This window comes from Paramisgurnus dabryanus, chromosome 20, assembly GCF_030506205.2.
Source record: "Paramisgurnus dabryanus chromosome 20, PD_genome_1.1, whole genome shotgun sequence".
NCBI classification, from domain to species: Eukaryota; Metazoa; Chordata; class Actinopteri; order Cypriniformes; family Cobitidae; genus Paramisgurnus; species Paramisgurnus dabryanus.
In genome coordinates this window covers 30,041,110-30,066,111 of record NC_133356.1, presented here as the reverse complement: position 1 = coordinate 30,066,111, position 25,002 = coordinate 30,041,110, and the positions used below count along the sequence as shown (strand labels likewise).

Below are 25,002 nucleotides of genomic sequence, written 5' to 3'. Positions count from 1 at the left end.
GTTTCTGTGATCTATGTGAGATCTTTCATAGCTGTACTTACATTACATGCTCTTACAATAAAGCAGAATGAGCATCGCACAATATGATGATGGTGTCACGTAACGTGTCCTAAGTCAAATTCTGCAGAAAATCCACAGCAATTTCTTTCACACAATCCTGCAGGGACTAGATGGCCTATCTGATTTAACCCCTTAATGCAGGTGCAAGTATTTATCTAGTGATTGTGATGTTATATTCTTTATATGAAGTTTGTTTTTGTAATGGTCAGTTGAATTATGACCTCCTCTTGTTCTGCAGATGAGGAAAAGAGGAAATCTAAAAGCAAAGCTGAAGCTCAAAGCTCATAATGAAATCATCTGGTGAGTGTCTGTCTTTAGAGAAAACACAATTTTCTCTCTCTCTCTCTCTCTCTCTCTCTCTCTCTCTCTCTCTCTCTCTCTCTCTCTCTCTCATATTATATACTGTACATACTGAATTAGATTATGTGTCTACTGCAGGGATGGGCAACTTCAGTTCTGCAAAGTTTATCTCCAACCCCAATCAAACACACCTGCATGTCATTTTCATGATGATTATCCCTATGCCAAATTCCTCTTGATGTGTACACTCGAGTCTCATAATATGGCCGATTGAAATACACTTGATGAACAGAGCAATGAAAAACTTTTTTCATTTATTAATTTCTTTTAAAGGTGCAGTGTGTAATTTTTGGAAGGATCTCTTGACCGAAATGCAAAATAATATACAAAACTAAATGATCAGAGGTGTATAAAGACGTTTCATAATGAACCGTTATATGTGTATATTGCCTTAGAATGAGACGTTTTATGTACATATACAGAGGGTCCCCTTACATAGAAGCTGCCATTTTGTGAAGCCATGTTTCTACAGAAGCCCTTAACGGACAAACATTTTTACTAAGTTGTCTCCAACGATGACATGTTTGTTCGGTGGCGGCTGCCGTAGCTTCTCTTATGTGTTTAAAAAGCAAGAGGTGAGCAGTGGACTGAGCCGTATGTTGCAATTCGCAACCTCACCACTAGATGTCCCTAATATTTACACACTGCACCTTTAATTTGGGTCCCAGCTTGCGCGACGTCACAGGATGAAAACAGAAATCTAGCCTGAAGTAGTAGGTCATCAGGACCTACTCTTCTTAAAATACTACTCACCTCGAATACTGATTATCGCTTACTATATAGTATGGAAGTAGGTGATATCGTGTCTGTATTCTCAGGAAATATTCTCATTAACATTTAAAGTCGCCATGAAACTGAAGTATCAATTGTCTAATTTTTCCTGTGGTGACGTGTATCCGAGTAAAACCGGCCTCTGAAATGAAATAAGGCAGGGCTGGATTTGAATTTGTCCATCGAGATCTGATTGAATCATTTGAAGTTGGGTCGTGTTGCTAATTGCAGCGATATTCTCCCGGACCCCGCCCACCTGCCATACATATGACCGGAAGTAAAGAGAGATGGTCTTAGGAGGGGAGGAGATTTGCATGTTTAATTAAAGATTATGATGGCACATGAATTTTTAAAAATTAATGAAGCTCACAGATAAATCATTTGTAAAAAAAAAAAAAACCCACAATATTACAAAACAAATTACAGTTTTTTTTATTTTACTTTCATTGCGACTTTTAAGTACAATTTATTTATTTTTATATTATTGAATGTAAAGATGACAATTGAATATGGCATTGAAAACCAAATATTTAAATATATTTTTCATTTACACACAAACATTTATGAAATTAAATGTATAATGAGTAAATAACATCTCTTCATCACTCAAAGCAACTGAGAAATAAGAAAAATATATCATAAAACAAACAAACATTGTCAAACTTCCATGACTGCCAGAGAAATGTGTTTAAAAGTCATTTCTATTACTATAGTAAAGGTCTTTTATGTGACAGATGTGTCTGTATATGTTCATTTCTTTTCTTTCTGTCTCTAATCTGTTCTCTCTCTCTCTTTTTTCATCTGCTGATAGTTTACGAGAAGAAACTTCAATCTGAAGACTTAACCAGTCCACATTATCCTGCCATGAAAAAGACAATGACTCTGTTTTCATTTTAATCCTGGACTCAAAAATGACATTTTTCCTTGAATCAAGGAACCAGAATGATTCCTCCTCAGAACTGAAGTGAAATCTGATGTATTTTAAAAGATCTGTTGGTGTTTCTGAGAGATTTACACGTCTTTATAATCAACGAGCTTTCTAACAGATCATAAACTCATCTTTACCTGACAGGTGTGACTGCATGTGTGTTTCATACACGTTTATATCTGCAGAAGAATAAATCCAAACCCTAAAGGATTGAATACCATCAGACCAAAACTATACTGCGTGTGGTTCTGTTGCTCCGCTCCGGTTTCTTCTGTGTATTACAGACTTTATACTGCTTCAGTTTTCTCTTCATCATTCAGATAGATAAGTGATTAAAACATCTTTACTGTGCCATTATCAATATCACAATCTTTCGCTGATAATTGAACCGTCATGTTTATTAACATGTGGATTACACACACGTGTTAGCATGCATTTCTATGTACTTGTATGTTGATTACCATTGTGATAAAAGTCGAGAAATAAGAGAACAAAATAATATATTAAAGTTTTTTTTAAAGCGCTTGATGTTTATTTTGAGGATTTAAAGTGCAAAACAGTTTTTGAAAGATTGCTTAAAAGCACTTTCAGTTTACAGTTCATAAAGAGATGTTCTCAACAAAAACAGGAGATACAAAACTGTTAATCAGATAAAACACCAAAAACCTGCTGCTAAATGTGTTTCAACCCCAGAGCACATACAGTACACACGCACTAAATAATGTGTAGATTAAATAGTCTGTAAGTGTCTGCCCAATCCATAAATGTAATATGATTTTAAATCAGACTGAGCATGTCGTGCTGGTCCACTGAACAGTTATAGTCTGAAAGCCATCTTCACGATGTTCAAAGATCAGCAGCGTTTGACACTGTGGAGGTTCAGGATGCTTGATCAAAGTTAAGGATGATGGGCTCATGGTTTGTCTCCTTCAGAAATCTTACCAGATCGTCTGGTTTCAGGCCCATGGTAGCGCTGTTAGTCATGGGATGGAAATAAACTCTCTCGTGGCCCCCGCTGGTCAGATCTCTGTCCAACACCATCTTTACACTCTGGTCTTCATCACAGAAGAGAGAGAGAGCTGTGGCACAACCCCGGCCGACCTTCAGCTTCTCCAGCATCAGAGACTCCTCGGCGAGCCGCAGGTTCCCGCTGCCGAGCCCCAGACGCTTGGCTACGTCACCGAGGTTCAGTTCACGGTCGTGACGCGCCGACAGCAGCCAAAGACTCTTCTTCTTCTTGTCCTTCAGGAAGAGGTTCTTCGTGACCATTCCACTCAGATGAGCCACATGAGGCATCATCTCATCCACAGTGAACACCTTCAACACACAAGACAACATATGTCATATATTCATTCATACTGTAGTACCTGCACAACAACGCTGAAGTATAAATAAAAACTGACGCTTAACTGTGTGCGAGTAATTCAACTTAAGAGTGAATAAAAAAATCCTGTCTATTGAATTATTTCGTGAATTATACTGCTGAAACAAAACCTTTAATAAATCCTTTCTTTGAATAAATCATGTTATGCTATTTATACATGTCCGAACACTTGCTGATCTGAAGCCTGTATAAACACTGTGCAACTGTCTCAACTTTTTAAGTGATAATTGTATTTTGTCCACAGAATAAGAAGTGTCATAATTTCGCACATAACTCAAATTCTTTTGTAAGAAATAGCCCACCTTAACAATTTGTTATCGTTAGATAACTAGAATACCAATGTAATCAAGTAATCGTAGGCTGCATTTATTAGACCACCAAATATTGCAGGTATGTTTAGGTTTAGTTTAAGCTAGGCAAGGTATATCAAGGGGTTAAAGAGCCAAAGTTTCAAAACCACTGAAATTTTTTAGTGATCTTGTTTTCAAGGTATGGGACAAGCTATGTTTATACAGAATTATATATATATATATATATATATATATATATATATATATATATATATATATATATATATATATATATATATATATATATAGGTTTTTTGAAAGAAAATTATAATTTAGAGGCTTTTTTTACCTGGCATACATTAAAAAGCAGACATTTGAAAATGACATATTTAATGTTGCAATGGCAACACGGTGAAACTGTGTGTTTCGTTTGAGAAAACTCATGAAACTGGATTGATTTAAAGCGTTTTTTAATTGCCACTTATGATACAAGGCTAACCTGATCCAGAGCAGAGCTCGACAAACTGGACCAATCAGCTGTAAGCAAAATGACACATCACGGTTAACCCCTTAGTATCAATAATAAGAGCACTTCAGCACGTGGATAAACACAATTGCAAGTATTATAAATAAATATTCAAATTATGTTAATTATATAAAATATGCTGTGGTTTTGAGTTTTCATTTAGTTTTTATTCTCACTGTCAAATAGTAATGTGGTATTTACTCATTCTCCGAGCTTTTTAAGATTAATGTTTTATCGACTAAAAGCAAAGCTACTTTTCTCTACTGTCTTTTATCATGAGTTATTATTGATTAAGGGTTTAAACCGAGAGAGTTAATAACCAGCAGCATCATAAATCAACGGAATAACCCGGGTTGTATTTGTCAAATTTTATTCTGCAGCAGCAGCACCTCTGTAAACTCCTCTCATTCTGATAGCCGAACTCATTTCTTTATATTCATCTCACCTCTGGATGATCAACGCAGATCGTCTCAATACCAAGACGATCGAGAAACTCCTCTAAAAGTTTCCTCAGCTCGACTGACGCCATTATGAAAACATAGTTCACGCATGCGCACTTTCGGTAGTGATGGGTTTTTTCGAAGCACTGCTTCATGAGGCTTCGAAACATTTATGAATCTTTTGTTTCGAATCAGTGGTTCGGAGCGTGTTTCAAACTGGCCCAAGTCACGTGATTTTAGCAAACGAGGCTTCATTACGTCATAACTGTTTCGAAAATCCGATGGTTCACCACTAGGGGGAGTTGATCACATGACCATTGTCTAATATGTTTAGGTCAGAGTCGTATAATAACAGAGTTACGAAACGCTTTGATCTCGCCGTCGCGCGGTCACGTGATTCATGTAACGTTCTACAGTTCCAAACCAAGCAGGGCTGTCAATCTGTTTGCATAGGTTTTGAGCTATTTTAGGTAAATATAAGCTTGTAATGGGAATTGATCACTATACTTACTATGTTTATAACGTTTTTTTACTAGGGAGTGATGGAAATACAGTAAATCAGTTATAAACAGTTAATTGTGACCCAAAGATAACTGTGGTTATCTATACCAACTACAGCAACACAGTTTATCTTTTATTTTTCTAGCAAAATATGGCTATATAAATGGCTATCAATCTGCTAAAAACATAATTCCTACACTTTTACTATATTAAAATTACAAAAAAAGATCGCCAACGCGGTTATTTGTAACAGTCAAGCATAACAGAAACACACTAAATTCATTTTTAATTGTATTTATAGTACACATTAAATGTTAATATAATTATACATGATTTTCGAGGATACATCACTCGTATTACTTACCAAACACAAGACACACATAGCAGCATTGTGAAGCAGTGTGACTTTCTTATAAGGCATTTAGCTTGTCGCTGTTGCCCCCTAGTGTTACTCATAATATATAAAAAAGATAAGTATAAAGTAGATGGCCACCAGTAATAAAATATTAAACCATTAAATCTATATTATTCACACATTATACACAACTCATTAAAATATAAAAAATTTACTAGTTATTATTAACGATAATCATTACCTACAGCAGAGTTCATAAAATATCACTGTTGACTATATTAATGAAATGTCCGAAAATGTAAAGAGAAACGGTAATTTCATCGATTTACCAGCAGGTGCCATTGAAATGAATGGGCTTCAGTGCTGCGTTTGGAACTATGCGTCACTACCGGTCACTACATGAAACGCTGTTACTTCCGCATTCCATTCTTACAACGGACGTCTATATGTGAGTGTCGTAACTCTATTATTATACGACTCTGGTTTAGGTGAACTCGGGTCAGTTTTATTATGCAAGTTCATAAAACATTTATCCTTCTGACTATGACAATGACAAATAAAGCTTCATTCATTCATAACACTGCCATTTTCTCTACTTTTTGTTAGTAGACAGATTTAATGACACAAATGTGCATAATTAAAAGGATAGTTAGTTTTAATGATTTGTTTGCCCTAAATAAAACTTAAAACACATAATACACTTTTAACTATGTCTTAATTAAGTTAAATAATTTTTAAACATTTTAATACAAATCTTGCTATTATTTTGTAAAAAAAAAAAGTGTAAAATGTTTGGCCATATGTTCTTTTACACTATTTTGACCAGCAGGGGTCGCCAACGTGTGTGGTGTTTCGAACTGCTTCAATAACTGAATCAATTTTCGAAACAATTGGTTCAATTGATTCGAAGCTTCGAAAAGCTTATGCTGGGTCCCAATTCGCCTACTTATACTACGACCTAAAAGTATGTACTGTTTTTGTGAGGAAAATGTACGTACTTTTGAGTGTGTAGCAAAAGAGTATGCACGTTCTGGGACGTACTTCGATGACGTCATGCAAAGTGAACGACAACGTGGTTGCCTAGTTACGCACACCAAACGCAGGTCGTTTGTGAGGCGGCTGGTTATGATGTTCATGTGCAACAATGTGTGTAATGAAAGCTACTTATTTTAAAGTCAAAATAGTTAAAGTTTATCGTATAACTATTGTTTAACGTATTTTATGCTTATTTTATACTTATGTTTGCAAATCAGAAATACCGCGATGAAAATGAACCATGCTTTTACTATAGTAAAAGTTTAGTAACCATATTTCTTAATAAAGTTAACATTTGTACAGCCACAGTATTACTACAAATAAGTCAGTGTGGTTAAACTATGATTAGTGTAGTAAAAGGTGTTTTTTTCATAAGGGTTTATAGTAAGGTATAAATCTAAGACAGAAACATAAAAAGAAATACATAAAAAAAGACACATGCATGACACAGTACTACAGCCATGGTACTTTATTTTCACAACATCAACCGAATATTACGAGACAATGAAAGATAACTTTAATTAGGGTTAAACATTTAAATTCTTACACTTAAAAGCTGAGGGCGCATCTCCGCTGCTGCGTCTGGCTGCCATATTTACATCACCACAAAGCTCCTCCCTCCCGCACGCAATGGGTTGTGGGCAATATTAGCCGTTAGAGTGTGGATCGATCTGCACTTCGAAATCTAACCGGAAATAGTAGACCATCCGGGTATCTTTGGGATACTCATTTCAACATACTACGTTTTGGGACGTACTAATTCTAGTTTCGAATACTATTTAGGACGGATAGTATGCGAATTGGGACTCAGCATTAATTTCTCCCGCGGGATATGATTGTTCCACCCTTAAAAGGGCGTGTTCCGGCGTGGTCACGTGGAAAAGTGACGTAAATGCAAACGCTCTTTTGTGTTCCCGTTACCTAGCAACATTCTTAACCGTTATGAAGGGAGAGAATGAGTATCCGTGAAATATACGCATATCCAGGTGATAAAACTACACAACTGAAGAGGTATTCAATGTATGTTGTAAACGAGGATAATTTTAATCGATATTGGTTAATCTAACAGCTTTGCCTGCATGCCAAAGAGCTCGCGTCACTTTCCTCAAACTGAACTTGCCTTTTCATCCAGAGTTAAGGTACTGTAGTGCATGAGAGAAAACACAACCAACCTTAGTGCACCTTCAAGAGACCAAGGTCCCTGGTCCTCCGCACAGTTTTTGCCAGGTAGGCATAGATGTTGGATATGCTAATAAAATAATCTCCTATTTTGATCTTTAATTTCCTATTTCCCCCTCTCCTCAATGACATTCTTAAACATGTTAACCAAATAATAAAAATTAGCTCATAAAATCAAAAAGAATAGCTTAAAAAGATTTTTCTTCAACATATTTGAATAAACTTTATTCATGCAAAGCAGAGAAAAAAAATACAAATTAATATATTACACAATTAAATAAGAGGTAGTACACGAGCAATTCACAAAGAGAAGACTACAAATAATACAGACAACCACCCAGGAGGCAAATTGTTAAAGCCAACTTTACATCTAGAAGGCCAGATATGCTTTGCACTGTATAATGCCAAGCTATCATAAAATGTAAATTTTCATTCATTAAAAGTGGTTTTTCAGTCATTAATACTGAATAAATATAAAGCTTTTAAGACGATTATTATATGCTATTTACACTCCCTGACAAAAGTCTTGTAGCTTATCTTTTTTATAGTAACACCTGCTATTAACCTGTCTTTTAATTAATCAATTGGTGTTACAAATAGCTCATATGACAAGCTAAAACCCTCCCAAATGATGTTTAATGCACTGAAATAAATTAGTTTCACTGAAAAAAAGATTTATCATTTAATCAAGACAGAAAGGTCAAATGTTGGCAAGACAAAAGTTTTGTCAGCCATATAGAAATTGAACAAATTTCCTGCAAATACAAAAATATGTCAGTAAATGAAGTAGTGGTGCTGTGAGGTCCAAATTTAATATCTTGTATGACTTCCATGAGCTTGAAGGACTGCATCCATGCGGTTTGGCAAGGATTCATATGTATTGATAAAGTCATCAGGAATAGCAAAGAAAGCAGTCTTGCATGCCTTCCAGAGTTCATCAATATTCTTTGGTTTCGTCTTCCATGCTTCCTCTTGCATCCTACCCCACATGTGCTCAATGATGTTCATGTCTGGTGACTGAGCTGTTCAATTCTGGTGCATCTTGATCTTCTTCGCCTTGAGGAACTTTGATGTGGAGATGGAAGTATGTGATGGAGCACCATCCTGCTGCAGAATTTGACCTCTTTTATGGTTGGGAATATAAGAGATAGCTAAGATTTCTTGGGATTTTAGACTATTGATGTTGCCTTCCACCCTGCAGATCTCTATGATTCCAGAATGCTTTCATTTAACGGTGAGCTGGAGTTTTTTGATAACATACTGGAGCATAGAAACTTGCTTTTAGTGACCATATAGATGATGTGACCCTTTTACAAAATAACTCATTGCTTACAGGATCTAGGCGTTGCAAACCACCTGAGGTCTTTTCAGATCCCACGTTCCACCCCATGCCAGCAAGTGTCTGGGCCTTATAGTGTTATGCTGTATGGATGCTGAATGGCCATGTCACAATTATCAGCAGCAACCATTTTTAAGGGATTTTTCTTTATATCAAGGGGCAAGTTAAAAGCAGTAACAAAGGCAAACACGCACACACTGAAAAACAGAAAATAAAGCAAAATTAATGGTTTTATTGTGGTAAAAGTGTAGTAACCATGGTTTTTTGGTCAATTGATTAATATGAGCAAAACCATGGTTTTACTACACTAACCATGGTTTAAGTATGGTTTTTGAAAACCATGGTTGTCAAAACCATGGTTATTTGGTGGTAACCATGGTTTTACTATAGTAACCATGATTTTTTGGTCTTAACTGTAGTAAAACCACGGTTAATTTTCGTAAGGGTAAAATGATGTGATCAGAGACTTTACACAATATTATCAAATACCAACAATAACATCTCTATATGCCATGTCAATAAATGTCATTAGTGTATCATCATGACTAACCAGCTCTCTTCTAAAACCTACAGATGCTTGTGATCTGATTCATCACTGCCTGATCTTAAATCCAAATCAACGAGTGCCAATCAATCAGACCTTAGCACATGACTGGTTTAAGAGTGACGCCCTTCTGGACATAAATCCATATAAACAACCATCAATCTTTGAAGATGTATGGACTCCGGATGAATGGGATAGAAAATACACAGGCCTCACAAAAGGAGAAGAAGATTCCAAAAAGTAGGTGATGCAACCAGGGCCTGTGTAAAAAAAACTCAACTGTCCCTTTATGCCCACAATTAAACACAATATTTAAGATGCATTAAGACTGTGCTCATGAAGTTCCCTGCTGTTCCTTCTGAAACACAATCTCCTTGTTTACATCAAGTATATCATTAGCAACTTCCTTTTCTTTCCTTAAGAAAATTAACCATGGTTTTATTGTAGTGAAAGTTAAGTAACCATGTTTAAATGTATTACCATTTCTATTACCCTGTCGAATACACGTCTACAGCAACTCCCAGATATCGCACACAGACGCACACAGTTCATTCTGTAATCTGTATTAGTAAAATCAAGTTCATACTCCTTACTTAAGTTTTAACTAACGTTGTGTAGGCCAATTGGAAGTGTTAATAAATGGGTCATTTGTATGTTCTTGTTTATCTAAAAACATATTTTACACATAACTAATTGGCTATTTACAGTATTATTGTTTGTTGACATCCACATTTAAGTTAGCTTTTTATGGTAGAAATGAGTAACCTATGACGTCTTTCTATTAATGCTCTGTTTTTTCTGTTCCTCCCAAACAGATGAGAGAGTATCTTGCAGTCTAGTGTGAAGTAAAAGCCTCGTTCAGACCGCCAGCGACTTTCTCACTGTGTGTCGTCGTGTGAGGGAGACATTGGTGAACTACTTCTGTGCTGAGGGTCAGGCTTATCGAAAGCCACATGCATAAAAGATTCTTAAGAAGCAAACCAAAGGCTCTTTTAAAAGCCACCCACATCTGAATAAAAGAGCAATTTTCAATCCGTCATTTCATACTTATTATAACCATTTAAACACCAATGCATAAAGTATGGATATGGTAAACACACAATAAAAGGCTATGAAATTGTATATATACACACACCATATAAATATATAGTAAATAGTTAAGTATGTGAAATCATGAGGATAAGTAAATGATATCATTTTCACAACTTATAAATTACAACAGTATTTATTTTCTTAAAACTAGCCATTGGAGTAATATAATATAAAATATAATACATGTATGCCCAGGTGAAAAAAAATTCTATTAAAAATATACTTTAAAAAAGTGTACTAAGTATATTTTCTAGATTTTGTACTATTTTCGTCAAATCCAAGTATAGTTAAGTGTACTCAATTATGTATTAACTTCAACTTAACACCTATTTGATTACACTTCAAGTGTAAATAGTATGCTAAAATGGAACAACTTTTTTTAAACTTCAAGTGCACTAAAATACACTCCTGAAAATCAAGATTTATGAGTAATTAAGCACACTTACAGTACAATTGCATTGTATTGCCATTTTAATGGAAATACACTTAAAAAGCCATTGCAGCACAAATAATAGTTGCGTTTAAGTACATTTTGTGCATACTGCTATCATACTTATAATTAGTATAAACTATGTTAATTTAGTATGCCTCTGTAATATTTCAAGTGCTCTACAAATGCACTTCCTAACTATTTTTAGTGCTTTTAAAGTGTCCCACTATGACAATAATAATGTTTTTAAAGTGAAGTTCAATTACAACCTAAACATCATGACACGTACTTTCAGTGCAATATTATTATAGTGTATTTTTTATATTTTAAGTATATTTAATTTGTACTTTTATCCCCATTTTGTTATACTTAAGCATGAATATTGCTATTACACTACAAGTGTATTATATAAAAATTCAGTTCAAATGCACACAAACAGATTACAAACTGCATTTCAAAAAAGGATCTTTATTATTGACACAAAAGTAACACACAAAACAGATATTGGCAAAATGGGAACCTTAAACAGTCGACTTTCTTTGAAATGCCGGGAAGAGAACAATTGCGAACAACTTGTACTATATGCACATCTAGCTCTGATTTGAACTACTGGAGGCCTTGTAACTGGCATTGTTGCACTTCCTCCGTAGAAGGTCCCGGATCTCTGCCACCTCGATGTTGGGAAATCACTCCCTCACTGCATCTGTAAAACAGGAAAGAGACATTTGAATTTCAATTTTATTTATATAGCGCTTTTCACAATTTGTAGTTGTTTCAAAGCAGCTTTACATTAAAAGAAGCAGGGGAAACATAGAACAAGCGAGCAAACTTACAAGCGAGTAAATTAATAATGTCTCGTATAAAAGAGGGTGCTAAGTTAAGCCAATGTTGGTTGACTCCCCGAGGTTGAAAAAACCCCTAGGAGAAAAACCTCAGGGATGAACAAAAAGTCCTAGGAGGAAAAGATATACACATATATATATGGGATGTAAACAGATAAGGAGATTTAGCGGGTTCCGTCGGTGGTCAGGCATCGGCTGGGCATCACGTTGAAGGGCAGCCAGTAGATCAGTGGTGTGTTGACCTCCACGGCAGCCGGAACTGGTCTGTTTGTCTCAATGTCCTCGGGTTTGAGGACGAGACAGGGAGAGAGAAACAAAATCCTATTAGTGTAGGGGCCATTCACATGTAATGCAGTGTCACACAGTGTTGTGTTTTAATATCTGCTCGGTTCCAGACAGGCTAGCTATTGCGGCATTAGTAAATTACCCAGACAAGTTATGTGAATGCTTTGTTCTGTACAAGCTAACTTTTGCGAGATAAGTATAATTTACTAGACAAAATATGTGAATGCTTTGTTAAAGAAAAAAGTCTTAAAGAATAATTCCGGTATTAAACACTTTGAGTCTCATTTCTGGTTTGTTTTGGATGAACTACAGTGATGGTCACTGAAATTTTGACAATGGGTCATGTCTTGACTTTTTGACTTGTTTAGAAGCGTCTCTTGACTGCTTCAGAATGGAGGTCAAGGGCCATGCACAAACATGTCATTAAAACAACACTTAAAGGAACAGTATCTAGGATTGTGGCCAAAACTGGTACTGCAATCACAAAACTTGTGGCTAAAACTGGTACTGCAATCACACAACTGGTGGCCAATACACAAAATGACAACATAAACATCAGTTGAGGGCTGCAACTCCACTTTTTAAATGACAATATCCTGGCCGGACCACTGTTGTCAGTGATATAAGTATTTGAAATGAAAATGATTTCTTAATGTCTAGTGACATATCAGGGCCATTTTATGATTAATTGATATACATTTCTTACATACTGTTCCTTTAATGTTCATTTTCAAAACTGTGCTACTCACAGAGTGGTTCGTGGTGTATGTTGATGATTAAAAACAAATATATGAGAGCAATGTATGATTTCAATCCGTGTTATTTGCTATAGTGGATCTATTTTTTCAGACACCTCACAACCACGTATATACTTCCGCTCTATATTTGATTCTGAAGCGTTAGCACACTCCTGACCACTTGATGGCGACAACCACGCTGAACGGAACTTGGTGTCTAGCGTATAGACAGTCACAATCGAGCTCAACTTCAAACCAAAGGCTGGTCACTGAGCCATCAAATATGGGAAAAATTTGTGCCCCACTCCGAGGGCACAGTTGCTCTGCTCATGCTAGCCTTCTGAGAGAAATCGAGCGAAAAAACTACAACCACATGTAAACAGACCCGTTTTCCATTTCCAGCGGGTGGTATATAAGTGAGCAATGAGTCTTCCGAGAGAAGTCAATGGAATTTTACAAAATGCCAAATAAAACACGACAGAAACTGTATTTCGCTACACTACTTGTTTTTAATCATCAACGAAAACCACAAACCACTCGGTTTTGAAAATGAACGTTAAGTGTTGTTTTAATGACATGTTTGTGCATGACCCTTGACTTCCATTCTGAAGCAGTCAAGAGACGCTTCTAAACGAGTCAAAAAATTCAAGACACGACCCATTGTCAAAATTTCTGTGTCCATCACTGCAGTTCATCCAAAACAAACCAGAAATGAGACTCAAAGTGTTAAATGCCAGAATTATCCTTTAATGCAGTGGTTCTCAATCCTGTTACTGGGGACCCCCTGCTCTGCACATTTTGTATGTATTCCTTATCTAACACACCTGACTCTAATCATCAGCTCATTAGATGAGAGCTCCATGAACTAAGCAAAGTGTGTCAGGTTAGAGAGACATACAAAATGTGCAGAGCAGGGGGTCCCCAGGAACAAGATTGAGAACCACTGCTTTAATGGACCATTTCACCCGTAGAAACATTAATCTTTATTAAAAGTGTCTCATATTTGTAGTGGAAATGTAACATACAATTCGAATTTGGTGCCTATTTGACTGAAAAAGGGGTGTTTGTAGTCTCACCCCCTCAACAAAGATATTGGACTTCCTTCTTTCAATGATGCAAAATGATGATTTTTACATCATTGAAAGAAGAAAGTGCAACACTGAAATCTGTATTTCTCCTGTCTCAGGAAATGATGCACGACCATTCAAAAACATGACTGGGGTTCTAAAGATACTAGGCTTAAAGGAATAGTCTACTCATTTTCAATATTAAAATATGTTATTACCTTAACTAAGAAGAGTTGATACATCCCTCTATCATCTGTGTGCGTGCACGTAAGCGCTGGAGCGCGCTGCGACGCTTCGATAGCATTTAGTTAGCCCCATTCATTCAATGGTACCACTCAGAGATAAAGTTAGAAGTGACCAAACACATCAACGTTTTTCCTATTTAAGACGAGTAGTTATACGAGCAATTTTGGTGGTACAAAATAAAACGTAGCGCTTTTCTAAGCGGATTTAAAAGAGGAACTATATTTTATGGCGTAATAGCACTTTTGGGAGTACTTCAACTCGCCTGAAAAATCCGCTCCCCTTCTCCCTCTCATAATGGGAGAGGGAGGGTGTTACTGCGCCGAGTCGAAGTACTCACAAAAGTGCTGTTCCGCCATACAATATAGTTCCTCTTTTAAATCCGCTTAGAAAAGCGCTACGTTTTATTTGGTACCACCAAACTTGCTCGTATAACTACTCGTCTTAAATAGGAAAAACGTTGATGTGTTCGGTCACTTCTAACTTTATCTCTAAATGGTACCATTGAATGAATGGGGCTAAGCTAAATGCTATCGAAGCGTCGCAGCGCGCTCCAGCGCTTACGTGCACGCACACAGATGATAGAGGGATGTATCAACTCTTCTTAGTTAAGGTAATAACATATTTTAATATTGAAAATGAGTAGACTATTCCTTTAATACAAATGGGTGAAGTGTCCCTTTAGATTTAAAGTGATTGACTGTGTCTGATTCACAGACATCAGTTGGCAAATCATTTCAGAGCTTAGACACTTTTGATATTCTAGGAATAATTAAGAGACCAGAATTTTGCGACCGCAGTGTACGTGTTGGATTGTATTCTGATATTAATTCTCTAAGATACAAAGGTGCTGGGCCATTTAAGGTTTTATAGGTGATTAATAGTATTTTTAATTGTATGCGATATTTGACTGGTAGCCAGCATGACATGGGCATGAATTAAAACAAGATTAATGATTAAACTTACATCATTTTAACACAGAAACCTCTTCAGCATCAGCAAGGTCGACCACATGGTACATGACCTCTGTAAACACAAACATGGATAGACATCATATTAAAAAAGAAGGCAATCATACAACTTTAAAATATATTTTGACTCCAAGCTTCTTTACAACAGCATCTAACGTTAGTTTATCTTAAACTTAAAGTGAAGCTGGCTTAAGTTGGTTACTAATAAATAGAATAAAGCTATTAAAACAGGCTTGCAAAATAAGCAGCATCTATCAGAACTACAGCAATGAGCTTTTAAACAACAGCAATCGTCTAAGTTATATCGTTTAAAATAGCAGAAAGAGCCATTTGCTACATTTAGCTGAACATTTCCAACACAAGTAATTTTGCAGTTTTATTTTTAAAGTTTTAAACATCGAATTGATTCGTTTATCAGGCATTTTGCATGTAACTTTGCTCACTGAAAAACCGCATGTTGAACTTACTAACGTTAAGTTCCTGTGTACAGTGTATACTCTTAATGTTTCCTGTGTGTGCTTTAAATTAAAACACTTCTCGCATAAAGACAAAAATAATCACAGTGAAGAACAAAATAGGAACAAATACGGAACAGATCTACGCGATGTAGAGGAATGAAAGTCAAACTTACCTCAGCCGTACTGTTTAGCATGAAAACGAAGACCGAGTCAGTAGCGGTTTGAAATAATGCCGTTGATCCTGATTGGTGGGAATGAATGGGTGGGTGCAGGTGCATTCTGGGAATTGAAGTCTTTTGCCCTGGCGTTCTTACATGCTGTAGATGTAAATTTGACTACGAGTTCCAAGATGCATTGGATGTTTCAAATGTGTTTTTTTTTCTTCATTATTTTGGATCCTCTGCTGGCACTTTATGTACTTTTTATAATCTGCGTTTCACACTGATTTGTTCTTTATACTTTATCAATAATAAAAATATAAAATATTTTTATAAAATGTATAACGTTTACAAAACATGTTTAGTTGACAAACATGTTGACAGTTATTTTCAGTGATGCTCAGATTTTCTTAAATAAAAAAAAACTTTATCAATTAAATTACATTAGCATAATAATACATGTATTTAGTAAACGCACTTGTAGATATATAATGTTTTTATCCAGTTTTTATGTTATGTGCTGCCTCGAACCTCCCACCCAGCTTTGAAAACAGAGACAGCACCTCTGTCATTAACCCTTCACACCTCACAACCAGCACTCCTCACATCCAGCTTTGAGGATTCCTGGAAACTTACAACAGTTCCTATATACACAAGGTTTCTGGATGTTTCACGAGTTTACTTCTAAGTACGTTTCCAAGCACTCTGCCTCATTTATCTGGCAAACCTAAAGTTTAGCAGGGATTTCCCATCCGTATTTGTCTGGATACAGCTCTTTTCATGCAGTGTATACATTTTATTATTCTAACGTATTTTATGAAAGTACTCTGATATGCAACTAAAAATACACTTATTTTAGAGTGTACCGTATAAAGTGTACAGAAGTCACACTTCTAATGAAGTGAGATCATAGTACACTTTAAAAAAGTTAATTAACAATTAATTTCCAATAAATATACTTCCCATAAGTATATTGAATTGTCACTCTAAGTATGTCAAATTTAATACACTTAAAAAAAATAAACTTCTATACAATTTAAAATACATTGACAACAAAGTACACTTTCAAAAAGTACATTTAAAAAATAATTTAATTACTGGTAAATTAGTATACTTATTTTTTTGGACTCTTAAGTTTAACTTAATTACATCTTTTTTTGAAGTATACTTTCAAAAAGTACATTTAAAAGATAATTGAATTACTGGTAAATTAGTATACTTATTTTTGGACTCTTAAGTTGAACTTAATTACATCTTTTTTTGAAGTATACTTTCAAAAAGTACATTTAAAAGATAATTGAATTACTGGTAAATTAGTATACTTATTTTTTGGACTCTTAAGTTGAACTTAATTACATCTTTTTTGAAGTATACTTTCCAAAAGTACATTTTAAAAATAATTGAATTACAGGTAAATTAGTATACTTATGTTTTGGACTGTTAAGTTGAACTTAATTACATCTTTTTGGAAGTATACTTTTAAAAAGTACATATTAAATACTCTTTAAATTAAGTACAACAAGTAGAAGCATACTTGTCTTATACTTCATGTACTTCAATCATATTTCTAATACACTAAAGTATACTACTTTTTTACCTGGGTGACCTTGTTTAATATGTATATAATATATAAATGCCTATAATACAGGTTGGAATGGAAGGTTTGTTTTTATTATAACATTATTAAAGGATTATTAAAGATTTATATATATATATATATGATCTTTACTGAAGCAACAATTTGCCAAATCCAAGTGGATTTAAGCTATTTCGGTGTAAAATTTTTGGAAAAGACTGCAGGAAAGTGGTTTACAAATCCAATCATATCTTAGAAATTAAATTTAAATAAAAGCTTTGATTGAGTTTATATGTCTGAGCTTATAGTATCTGTTAATATTTTATATCATTCTATTACACTTTCTCCTGATAAAAGTGCCAAGAAACTTTTTTAAATCTAATGAATACTAGTCTCTGTGAAATGTATATAACAAATGACAGCAGATTTGATTCAGTTTATCAACTGTGAAAGAGGAGAAGTGGTGATTTGTGTTTTATTGGGGCTAAAAGAGGGACTGTCACACTCAAAATACACCAAAACAAAGTAGCACTTTATATTAAACTAAAGCAACAGATAATGTGCATGTCAAGACAATATCATTATATTTTGTATATAAATATATATGATTGTTTATAGATGTCAAATATCAGTTGATTTTGGTGAGGCTGCAGTTTTCTGAGGGTTTCTGCGTGCGTGTAATCCGGGCAGGTCTGCTTTTCATCCAGACCTTGATCGGCGTATGACATCAGAGTACCGCGAGAGCAAAGGTAAAAGCGGACCATTTTGTAACATTTCGACTTGTTCTCGCGGTACTCTGATGTCCTCACAGCCGACCTTTCTGCGCAGCGCCATATGACATGACGTGAAACGCACTTTTGACTCTTTGCATCAAAGTACCAGCAACATGAGAAGTGGTGGCACGCAAAAACAGTAAAGGTACGCTGAAATATAAAATTAGTTTAGTTACTTACATCATGTTTTGCTCTTTTACCATCATGGAGCCGCGCACTCGCTCAGTATGTAGTTTGAACTCCACCTTCTTTGGTTTGATTGGATATCGCATCATTTTGACTTCGACGATCGCTTTCATATGCTGATTGAAGCACGCCGTCTAGAGATAGGCAGTGTACAGTATTTACAGTTGGGCATATTAGGCAATTATTTCATGATTTTTTTACACTTAACGCTAGGGATCTGAATGGTGGGCACGAGCAGGGACGTGCACAGACATTTTGAGGGGCAGGGGCTCAAGTGAAATAAAGGGCACTTCTCTTCTTTCTTTTTTTTAAAGGAACAGTATGTAAGAAATTTATATCAATTAATCATAAAATGGCCCTGAAATGTCACTAGACATTAAGAAATCCTTTTCATTTCAAATACTTATATCACTGACAACAGCAGTCCGGCCAGGATATTGTCATTTAAAAAGTGGAGTTGCAGCCCTCAACTGATGTTTATGTTGTCGTTTGGTATATTGGCCACCAGCTGTGTGATTGCAGCACCAGTTTCAGCCACACGTTTTGTGATTGCAATACCAGTTTTGGCCACAATCCTACATACTGTTCCTTTAAACAAAAAGTATATATATTAACGCAATTCTGACTTCCTTTTAAAAAAAAATATTAAAAAGGTTAATTTATTTTATCTTCCTCAAACTCACGCAATTGTTTAATTTTCAAAAGATGTCTACAAAATAATCAGTTGTTCACACAGACACCATGGTCTCCTTAGTAGTAGGTTTATAGAGCAGCAAAGGAAGCCATTACACAATGTGCATGTTTTGAAAACATTAAATTACATTACAATAACATTAATTACAAATTTGTTAAAATGCTAAAAACAAAGTTGTGACTGCTGAGTTAGCGCTACATGCCAATAAATGCTATATCATATGCTAGCGTTTAGCTGATTAGTTGTTAGTTGTTACTCAAAATGTATTTTTGTCTGATAAGGGCTCAAAATATAAGGTCTGTTTACTAATTTGAGCTTCTGGCATGAGCCTCAAAGCAGAGCTCAACATTATTATTAATGACCCTTTCAAATAGGGCAAAAATAGACCATTTAATTAAAATGTCAAATTCTAGGGTTGTAAATAGACATGTAAAAACGTTTCTGGATAATTTTTGCACTTAATAAAGCAACATACATTCTATGTAATTGTCAAAGAACAATTTAACATATTATGACAACACATCCTATGGCACCTTTAATCTTAGGTTTCATATTTATTAGGGCAGGGGCGCCGTTAGGGGGGGTGCAGAGTATGCAAGGCATATGGGCCCATGAGTACGCTAGGGGGCCCCACCGTCATCACTTTTCCATTTTTTTTTTTGGTCGTACACGTTTAATTATTAACACTATAGTAAAATGTAAAGTAAATGAATATAAAACTAATGTAAATGACTTTGTGATAAGTAAAATTGAGACACTTTTTAAAACAGCGTGCAAGCATGACCTAGTAGATGCAATTACATATTTGGCGGTTCTGGTGGTTTTTAATTTGATTGTGCAGGTATGGATATGGGTGGGTAGGCAACATTTTGGTTTGGGATCAGGGATGCAATCCTTTTAAGTTACCACAAACAGTCGAAAGCCCTACTGTTTGGCATTTCAAGGTAAGATCTCACATGCCACTAAAAAGCGCTCGTGCTGATCCGTAAACCGTAAAATGTTTCATGAAAAATAAAAATATGTGTTTAAAACAAAAGGACAGCAAGGCCTTTATTTAAGGAAATATTAGGATAGCGACTGCTGAAAAATAGGCCAATGCATTTCTAAGACGGACAATTAAAAGGCGTAGTTAAAAATATTATTTTCTGCAATTGTGGACTCTTTATTAAATAAACATGAAATAGGAGAATTGTCTTAGCCATTGTAATTTAGTTAAATTTTAAATGACTAAGAGCTGGTTTTAATGTGACAGCGCATTATTTTCATAGTGAAAGTGATTCATTTTTATTCAGGTTTGCAACGGAGGTTTAGCCCTTAGTGCAGCTATTATAAACGCTATATCAGATTGTTTTTAACATGTATCCGAATAGAGAATGTCTGTTCTATATTTATGTTTAAGTATTGTTTTGTTTAAATATTGTTGTAATGTTGTTACTGTTTTGTTTCAATTTAATTCGATTATTAAGACTGTAATTTTAAACGCTATATATTGGGCGTTGTAATGGATTGAAGGCTATGACGGTAAAAATAGAGTGAATCATAAGACATAATTTTCGAGTTTAATTTAAGTTTTGTTTGCTTCAAATGTTTGCTTAAAATAAATTTCGTTTAATATAATTAGTCTCTTAATTTTAATGAATGTTTTGTTGATAAGTGTTGTGAATATTAAAGAAAAAGAACATTAAAAAGAACACCGTGCATCATTACGTATATATAAACTACTGCAATATGCTATCAAATGCCAAAACATGCAGTATTATTTTTGTAATAATATAGTTGTTGTTGGATGTGCAAAATCATATTATGGATTATATCACTTTTATCGCTTTTCAAAAAACAGCCTTCAGTGCACAGAAATTAAATGCCCATCAGCAGCACATTTGATGATTGCGGCATGCTTTTGACTGAAAATCAACGTCATATTTAAAACTTTAGCCGATTGTGCTTTTTGCAATTTCTGTGTCACTGGCTAAGGGCTTGCGTGGGCGAGGCACACACTTTAAAAAAAATCTACGTCATATTAATTTTAAAAACTTTTGCCAACCACGCTTTTTGTCATGAGCGGAGGACGCGTGTGGGGGTTGCGGGAAACACACCACACGCACAGAGAACAACGACATAAAGAGAATATAAGTAGTGTTTTCTGATGAATACAATCGGTTTGTAAGAACATTTTTAAATGGACTAAATGGACTATAAAGATCATCAATATGAATTAAATTGAACTCTGAAGAATGAACTATTATAGGCTAAACATAAATGTACACATTTCGCTTCTAAAACCGCACAGAAAACTTGACTGCCGTGACTTTCAAAGCGCCTTCTAGATTTCCATAGATTCAGAAATGCATCTCCATGCATTATTCTTCTTTTAGTGATCTCTTTAAAATCAGTCATGTAAATGTTTTCTGCAATTCCAGATTAAAATGGTATTCATTTTTCGAATAGCCTAAATCTTTTTTTTTCTTTTTGCTTCATGTATTTATTTTTAGGTGCAAATGCGACTTGTAAAATTAAATAAACGCACTCAATTGAGTAATTTTCTATAGCTACACATTATAGTATGAAAATCAAACAATCATCTAAAGAAAGGGGCCCAAAATTCTGTCTCGCATACCCCCCTTGAAACTGTTCATTGCGCCCCTGTATTAGGGTTACACATGTCAGAAACAACAAATATAGATTAGGCCTATTTTATTTGTACTTTATATTTTACTTTTTTGTGATGTCAGTGAAAATTCAGACTGGGCAAGTAAAATACTGAACCATCAGATTTCTTCCCAATCTACTCCAGCACTCCAGTATAACACATTATACTTATTTAACAGCCGTTACAAAAAACGCAAACAAAAAAGCTTACTACTGTAGTTAGCAATTATTTTATTGTTTGTACTTTATTATTTTATGAGCAGTCTGTTTAAACTACATACACTACACTGTTACAAGTTTGCAACTCTTCAGGTTAATATGGGATTGCCATGGAAAACAATGTCCCTGAATCGTTATGTGTAACAACGTGTCCCATATTTTGTGCATAAAACTGTTAATATAAGAATGCTTTCTTCCTCACACACTTACCGGTAGCCTGCCTGCATAATCATGCACATGATCGCGTCTCGGCCGGGCTGAGCTTTGGCGCTTGAAGCGCGAATGATGCACCACGAGTGTTGACAAACCAATCATAAAGCGAAGTAAGTTAGAGAGGTGGGACTAAGGAAAGGTAAAGCCAATCATTTTAGCGATGTGAATTTTGGAGGCGGGACTCATGTGTTAACCGTTTGTGTGCCACAAATAGCGCTATTTTTCTTTATATAAGAGTTTGAATCTCATTTAAATGATTTCTGAATAAATTCATGTTAAAATAAATAAGCAACTAGTAAAAAACACAAGAAACAGACAGACATCAGTTGTTATACGAATAAAGATCATATTATTATATATTTTTTTAGAAGCACCCCAGAAAAAAAGGGCACTTTCTCTCCAGGAATAAAAAGGGCAGGTGCTCAAGCCCCCTTTGATGTCTATGTGTGCACGTGCCTGGGCACGAGCCTGGTGAGAAAATAGATGTGTGGAGTGAGAGTGGGGTCAATTGGTGAGTCTCACGCTGAAAGGGTGATAGATAGTTGGCAGCCCTGCTCAAACAATGACAACTTGACTGCTGTTAAAGAATGTTTTCCAAATAATCGGCATTATTTTTTTCACGAGAGTCAGTAACTCAGCCAAGAGTTTTACACTGTTGTTCACTGGCAACACCTGTTCAAGTGGAGTCTAGGTCTTGTTATATTTCGTTATCACACGATTACTGACATTTTGTCACATTAAACGTCTCTCTCTCTCTCCAAATAGGCTTAATTTTATTAGCAACTGCTTTGCAACCAAAACGCTTTAGCTTACCTGAAACTGAGTGTGCCTGAAATTAATGCAAGGAGTAGAGATTTTTATTTTATTTTTTATTGCCCTTTCATCAAGACATCATTCTTTAGGACTTAACAGTGCTGTTTTGAGACACCTTGACTAAAATGTGCTAAAACTGTATTTACATTTTGTATTTAGGAACCACTTGTAGTAAATTTGAAAAGTGTACTACAAGTGGTTACTAAATACAGTTTCTGTTTTTTTCTAGTTAATTATAAACAATAGGTAAAATGAAACTAAAGCTAGAAAAAAACTTGAGAATTGGGGTCGGGGCCCACTGCTGCAAATACCTGAGTGGCCCCACACCTAATGTAATCTCACTCCAAACTTTTGGTAAAACTTGAGAGCCCGGTATCTGAATGAAGAGTTTACTCACATCAAAGCTTTCTGATGCCAGCTGTCTGCAGTTTAACTGTACGTGAGGGAGGAAGAAAGCATTCTTGTTATATTAACAGTGCACAAAATACAGGACACGTTTCACATAATGATTCTGGGACAGGATTGCCATGGAAAACACTACGGTGGTCGAGAAGTGCAAAACTAAACAACAAATCTAAAATCAAACCAACTAATTAAAAATACAACAACAAAATGCCAAGTCAAAAAAAGTCAGATAAAAAAAATTAACAAATTAGAAAACACAACGACAAATCTGCAAACCGAAAAGGTTAAGCAGGCTACATTGCCTGAATAGAATTGTTACTGCTGATTGGACAACACCTATGTCAATCAAAATGCTCAAAATTAAGCTCACACACTACTTGCTTCATTAACCAAAAACACGTCTGCAGCACCTGCTGCCAAAATGAAGTGACGTGATCAAAAATGGTGAATATTTCTGAAACGTGGATGCAGAACAGAACTGATAGTATTGTGCATATTAAACGGATAAAAAGACAAGTAACAGAATAATAGACATTTCTTTGCTGTGGAAAAAGTGCACAGTTTAAGTGGGTATATGCATCTGCCCAACAACCACTAGGGATTTCAAGGGTGCAAAAATTGCTAAAAATGGCCCTGGGCTGTGATTCAGGGAACAGAAAAATGCTTTAAGCATTGCAGTGGTAAAAAAAAGCTTAATTCTTTATAAAGAAAAAACTCAAAGGCAAGGGTTCCATGTGCCACACAAAAATGACTTTATTCACTCGAACCATTAAATGTGAGACAATTAAAATCACATCAGCATGTATTCTGTTTGCGTCATCACAACATTTCGGCCGTATTGTTTTATCGGTGATAAAAGTCTTTCGGTGGCCGAATATTTGGTGCATCCCTAGCTATACATAATCTTTGGCATTTTGAGCAAAAACTTCACATATGTACTCTGGGGACCCCAAAGATTTCAGGGTTTCCCGCAGAAAATTTGTTAATTAAGGTGGTAGGGTTGTGCAGGTGGGCGGGCAGGGGGCGTGGCAATCAAAGGGGCGGGGCGTACACTTCATGATGAAAATATTTTATTTAAAACACTCAAATAAAGCTAAATTTTGAAGAAACTATGACAGAAAATGAACACATACTAGATTAGTAATAAATTAAATGTTTTATCAACAAGCTAGTTATCCTCCAAACAGTGATGGACCATGTCTTTCATTTCGGCCATGTGGCGTTTGGTGGAATTTTTATTTGGACGACCTAGTTAAGGTGGTAGGGTATCCCAGCTTAGGTGGGCCGCCCGAACTGAACAGTGCTGCGGGAAACCCTGGATTTATTTGACATCTTAAAAAAAGTATTGTGAAATGTCACCTTTAAAAAACGTTGTGCAACGTTTTGTCGAGGCTAATGCACCCCTTGGAGCGCTGCACACTACATCATCGGCTAATTTGTTTTACTTATTACTTCGTTGGAAAACAGTAACAAATCTTA

General features: G+C 35.4%; 2 protein-coding genes and 2 long non-coding RNA genes across 5 annotated transcripts in view; 2 read left to right on the top strand and 2 right to left on the bottom strand.

Moving 5' to 3' along the window:
- The window catches only part of ccdc88ab (coiled-coil domain containing 88Ab), an 81,175-nt gene extending 78,721 nt beyond the window's left edge, over positions 1-2,454 (top strand). For both annotated transcript variants that reach the window (XR_010526779.2, XM_065250801.2), the window contains exons 32-33: positions 299-360; positions 2,003-2,454. Coding sequence is in view for 1 of the 2 variants with exons in the window: in XM_065250801.2 (XP_065106873.1) it covers positions 299-348 (50 nt within the window). In the remaining variant the exon portion in view is untranslated. The remainder of the gene's footprint in view (positions 1-298; positions 361-2,002) is intronic.
- A 188-nt stretch (positions 2,455-2,642) lies between these two features.
- Positions 2,643-4,917, bottom strand: prorsd1 (prolyl-tRNA synthetase domain containing 1). Its single transcript, XM_065250813.2, has 2 exons — positions 4,765-4,917; positions 2,643-3,436 (listed from the first exon to the last, which is right to left on the bottom strand). The coding sequence occupies exons 1-2, from the start codon at positions 4,912-4,914 to the stop codon at positions 2,999-3,001; spliced, it is 588 nt and encodes a 195-aa protein (XP_065106885.1). The 5' UTR covers positions 4,915-4,917; the 3' UTR covers positions 2,643-2,998.
- A 2,875-nt stretch (positions 4,918-7,792) lies between these two features.
- On the top strand, positions 7,793-10,881 carry LOC135730598 (uncharacterized). Its single transcript, XR_010526018.1, has 3 exons — positions 7,793-7,877; positions 9,742-9,952; positions 10,528-10,881. It is a non-coding gene; the product is annotated as an uncharacterized lncRNA (long non-coding RNA).
- Positions 10,882-11,682: 801 nt separating this feature from the next.
- On the bottom strand, positions 11,683-16,978 carry LOC135730609 (uncharacterized). Its single transcript, XR_010526019.2, has 3 exons — positions 16,011-16,978; positions 15,375-15,434; positions 11,683-12,357 (listed from the first exon to the last, which is right to left on the bottom strand). It is a non-coding gene; the product is annotated as an uncharacterized lncRNA (long non-coding RNA).
- Positions 16,979-25,002: the final 8,024 nt, after the last annotated feature.

Excerpts from the sequence above, each read along its gene's own strand:
- prorsd1 (XM_065250813.2), bottom strand. The coding sequence starts at position 4,914 with ATGAAGCAGTGCTTCGAAAAAACCCATCACTACCGAAAGTGCGCATGC. Across the intron at positions 3,437-4,764 it reads TCTGCGTTGATCATCCAGAG|GTGTTCACTGTGGATGAGAT; the intron begins GTGAGATGAATA and ends TGTGTGTTGAAG.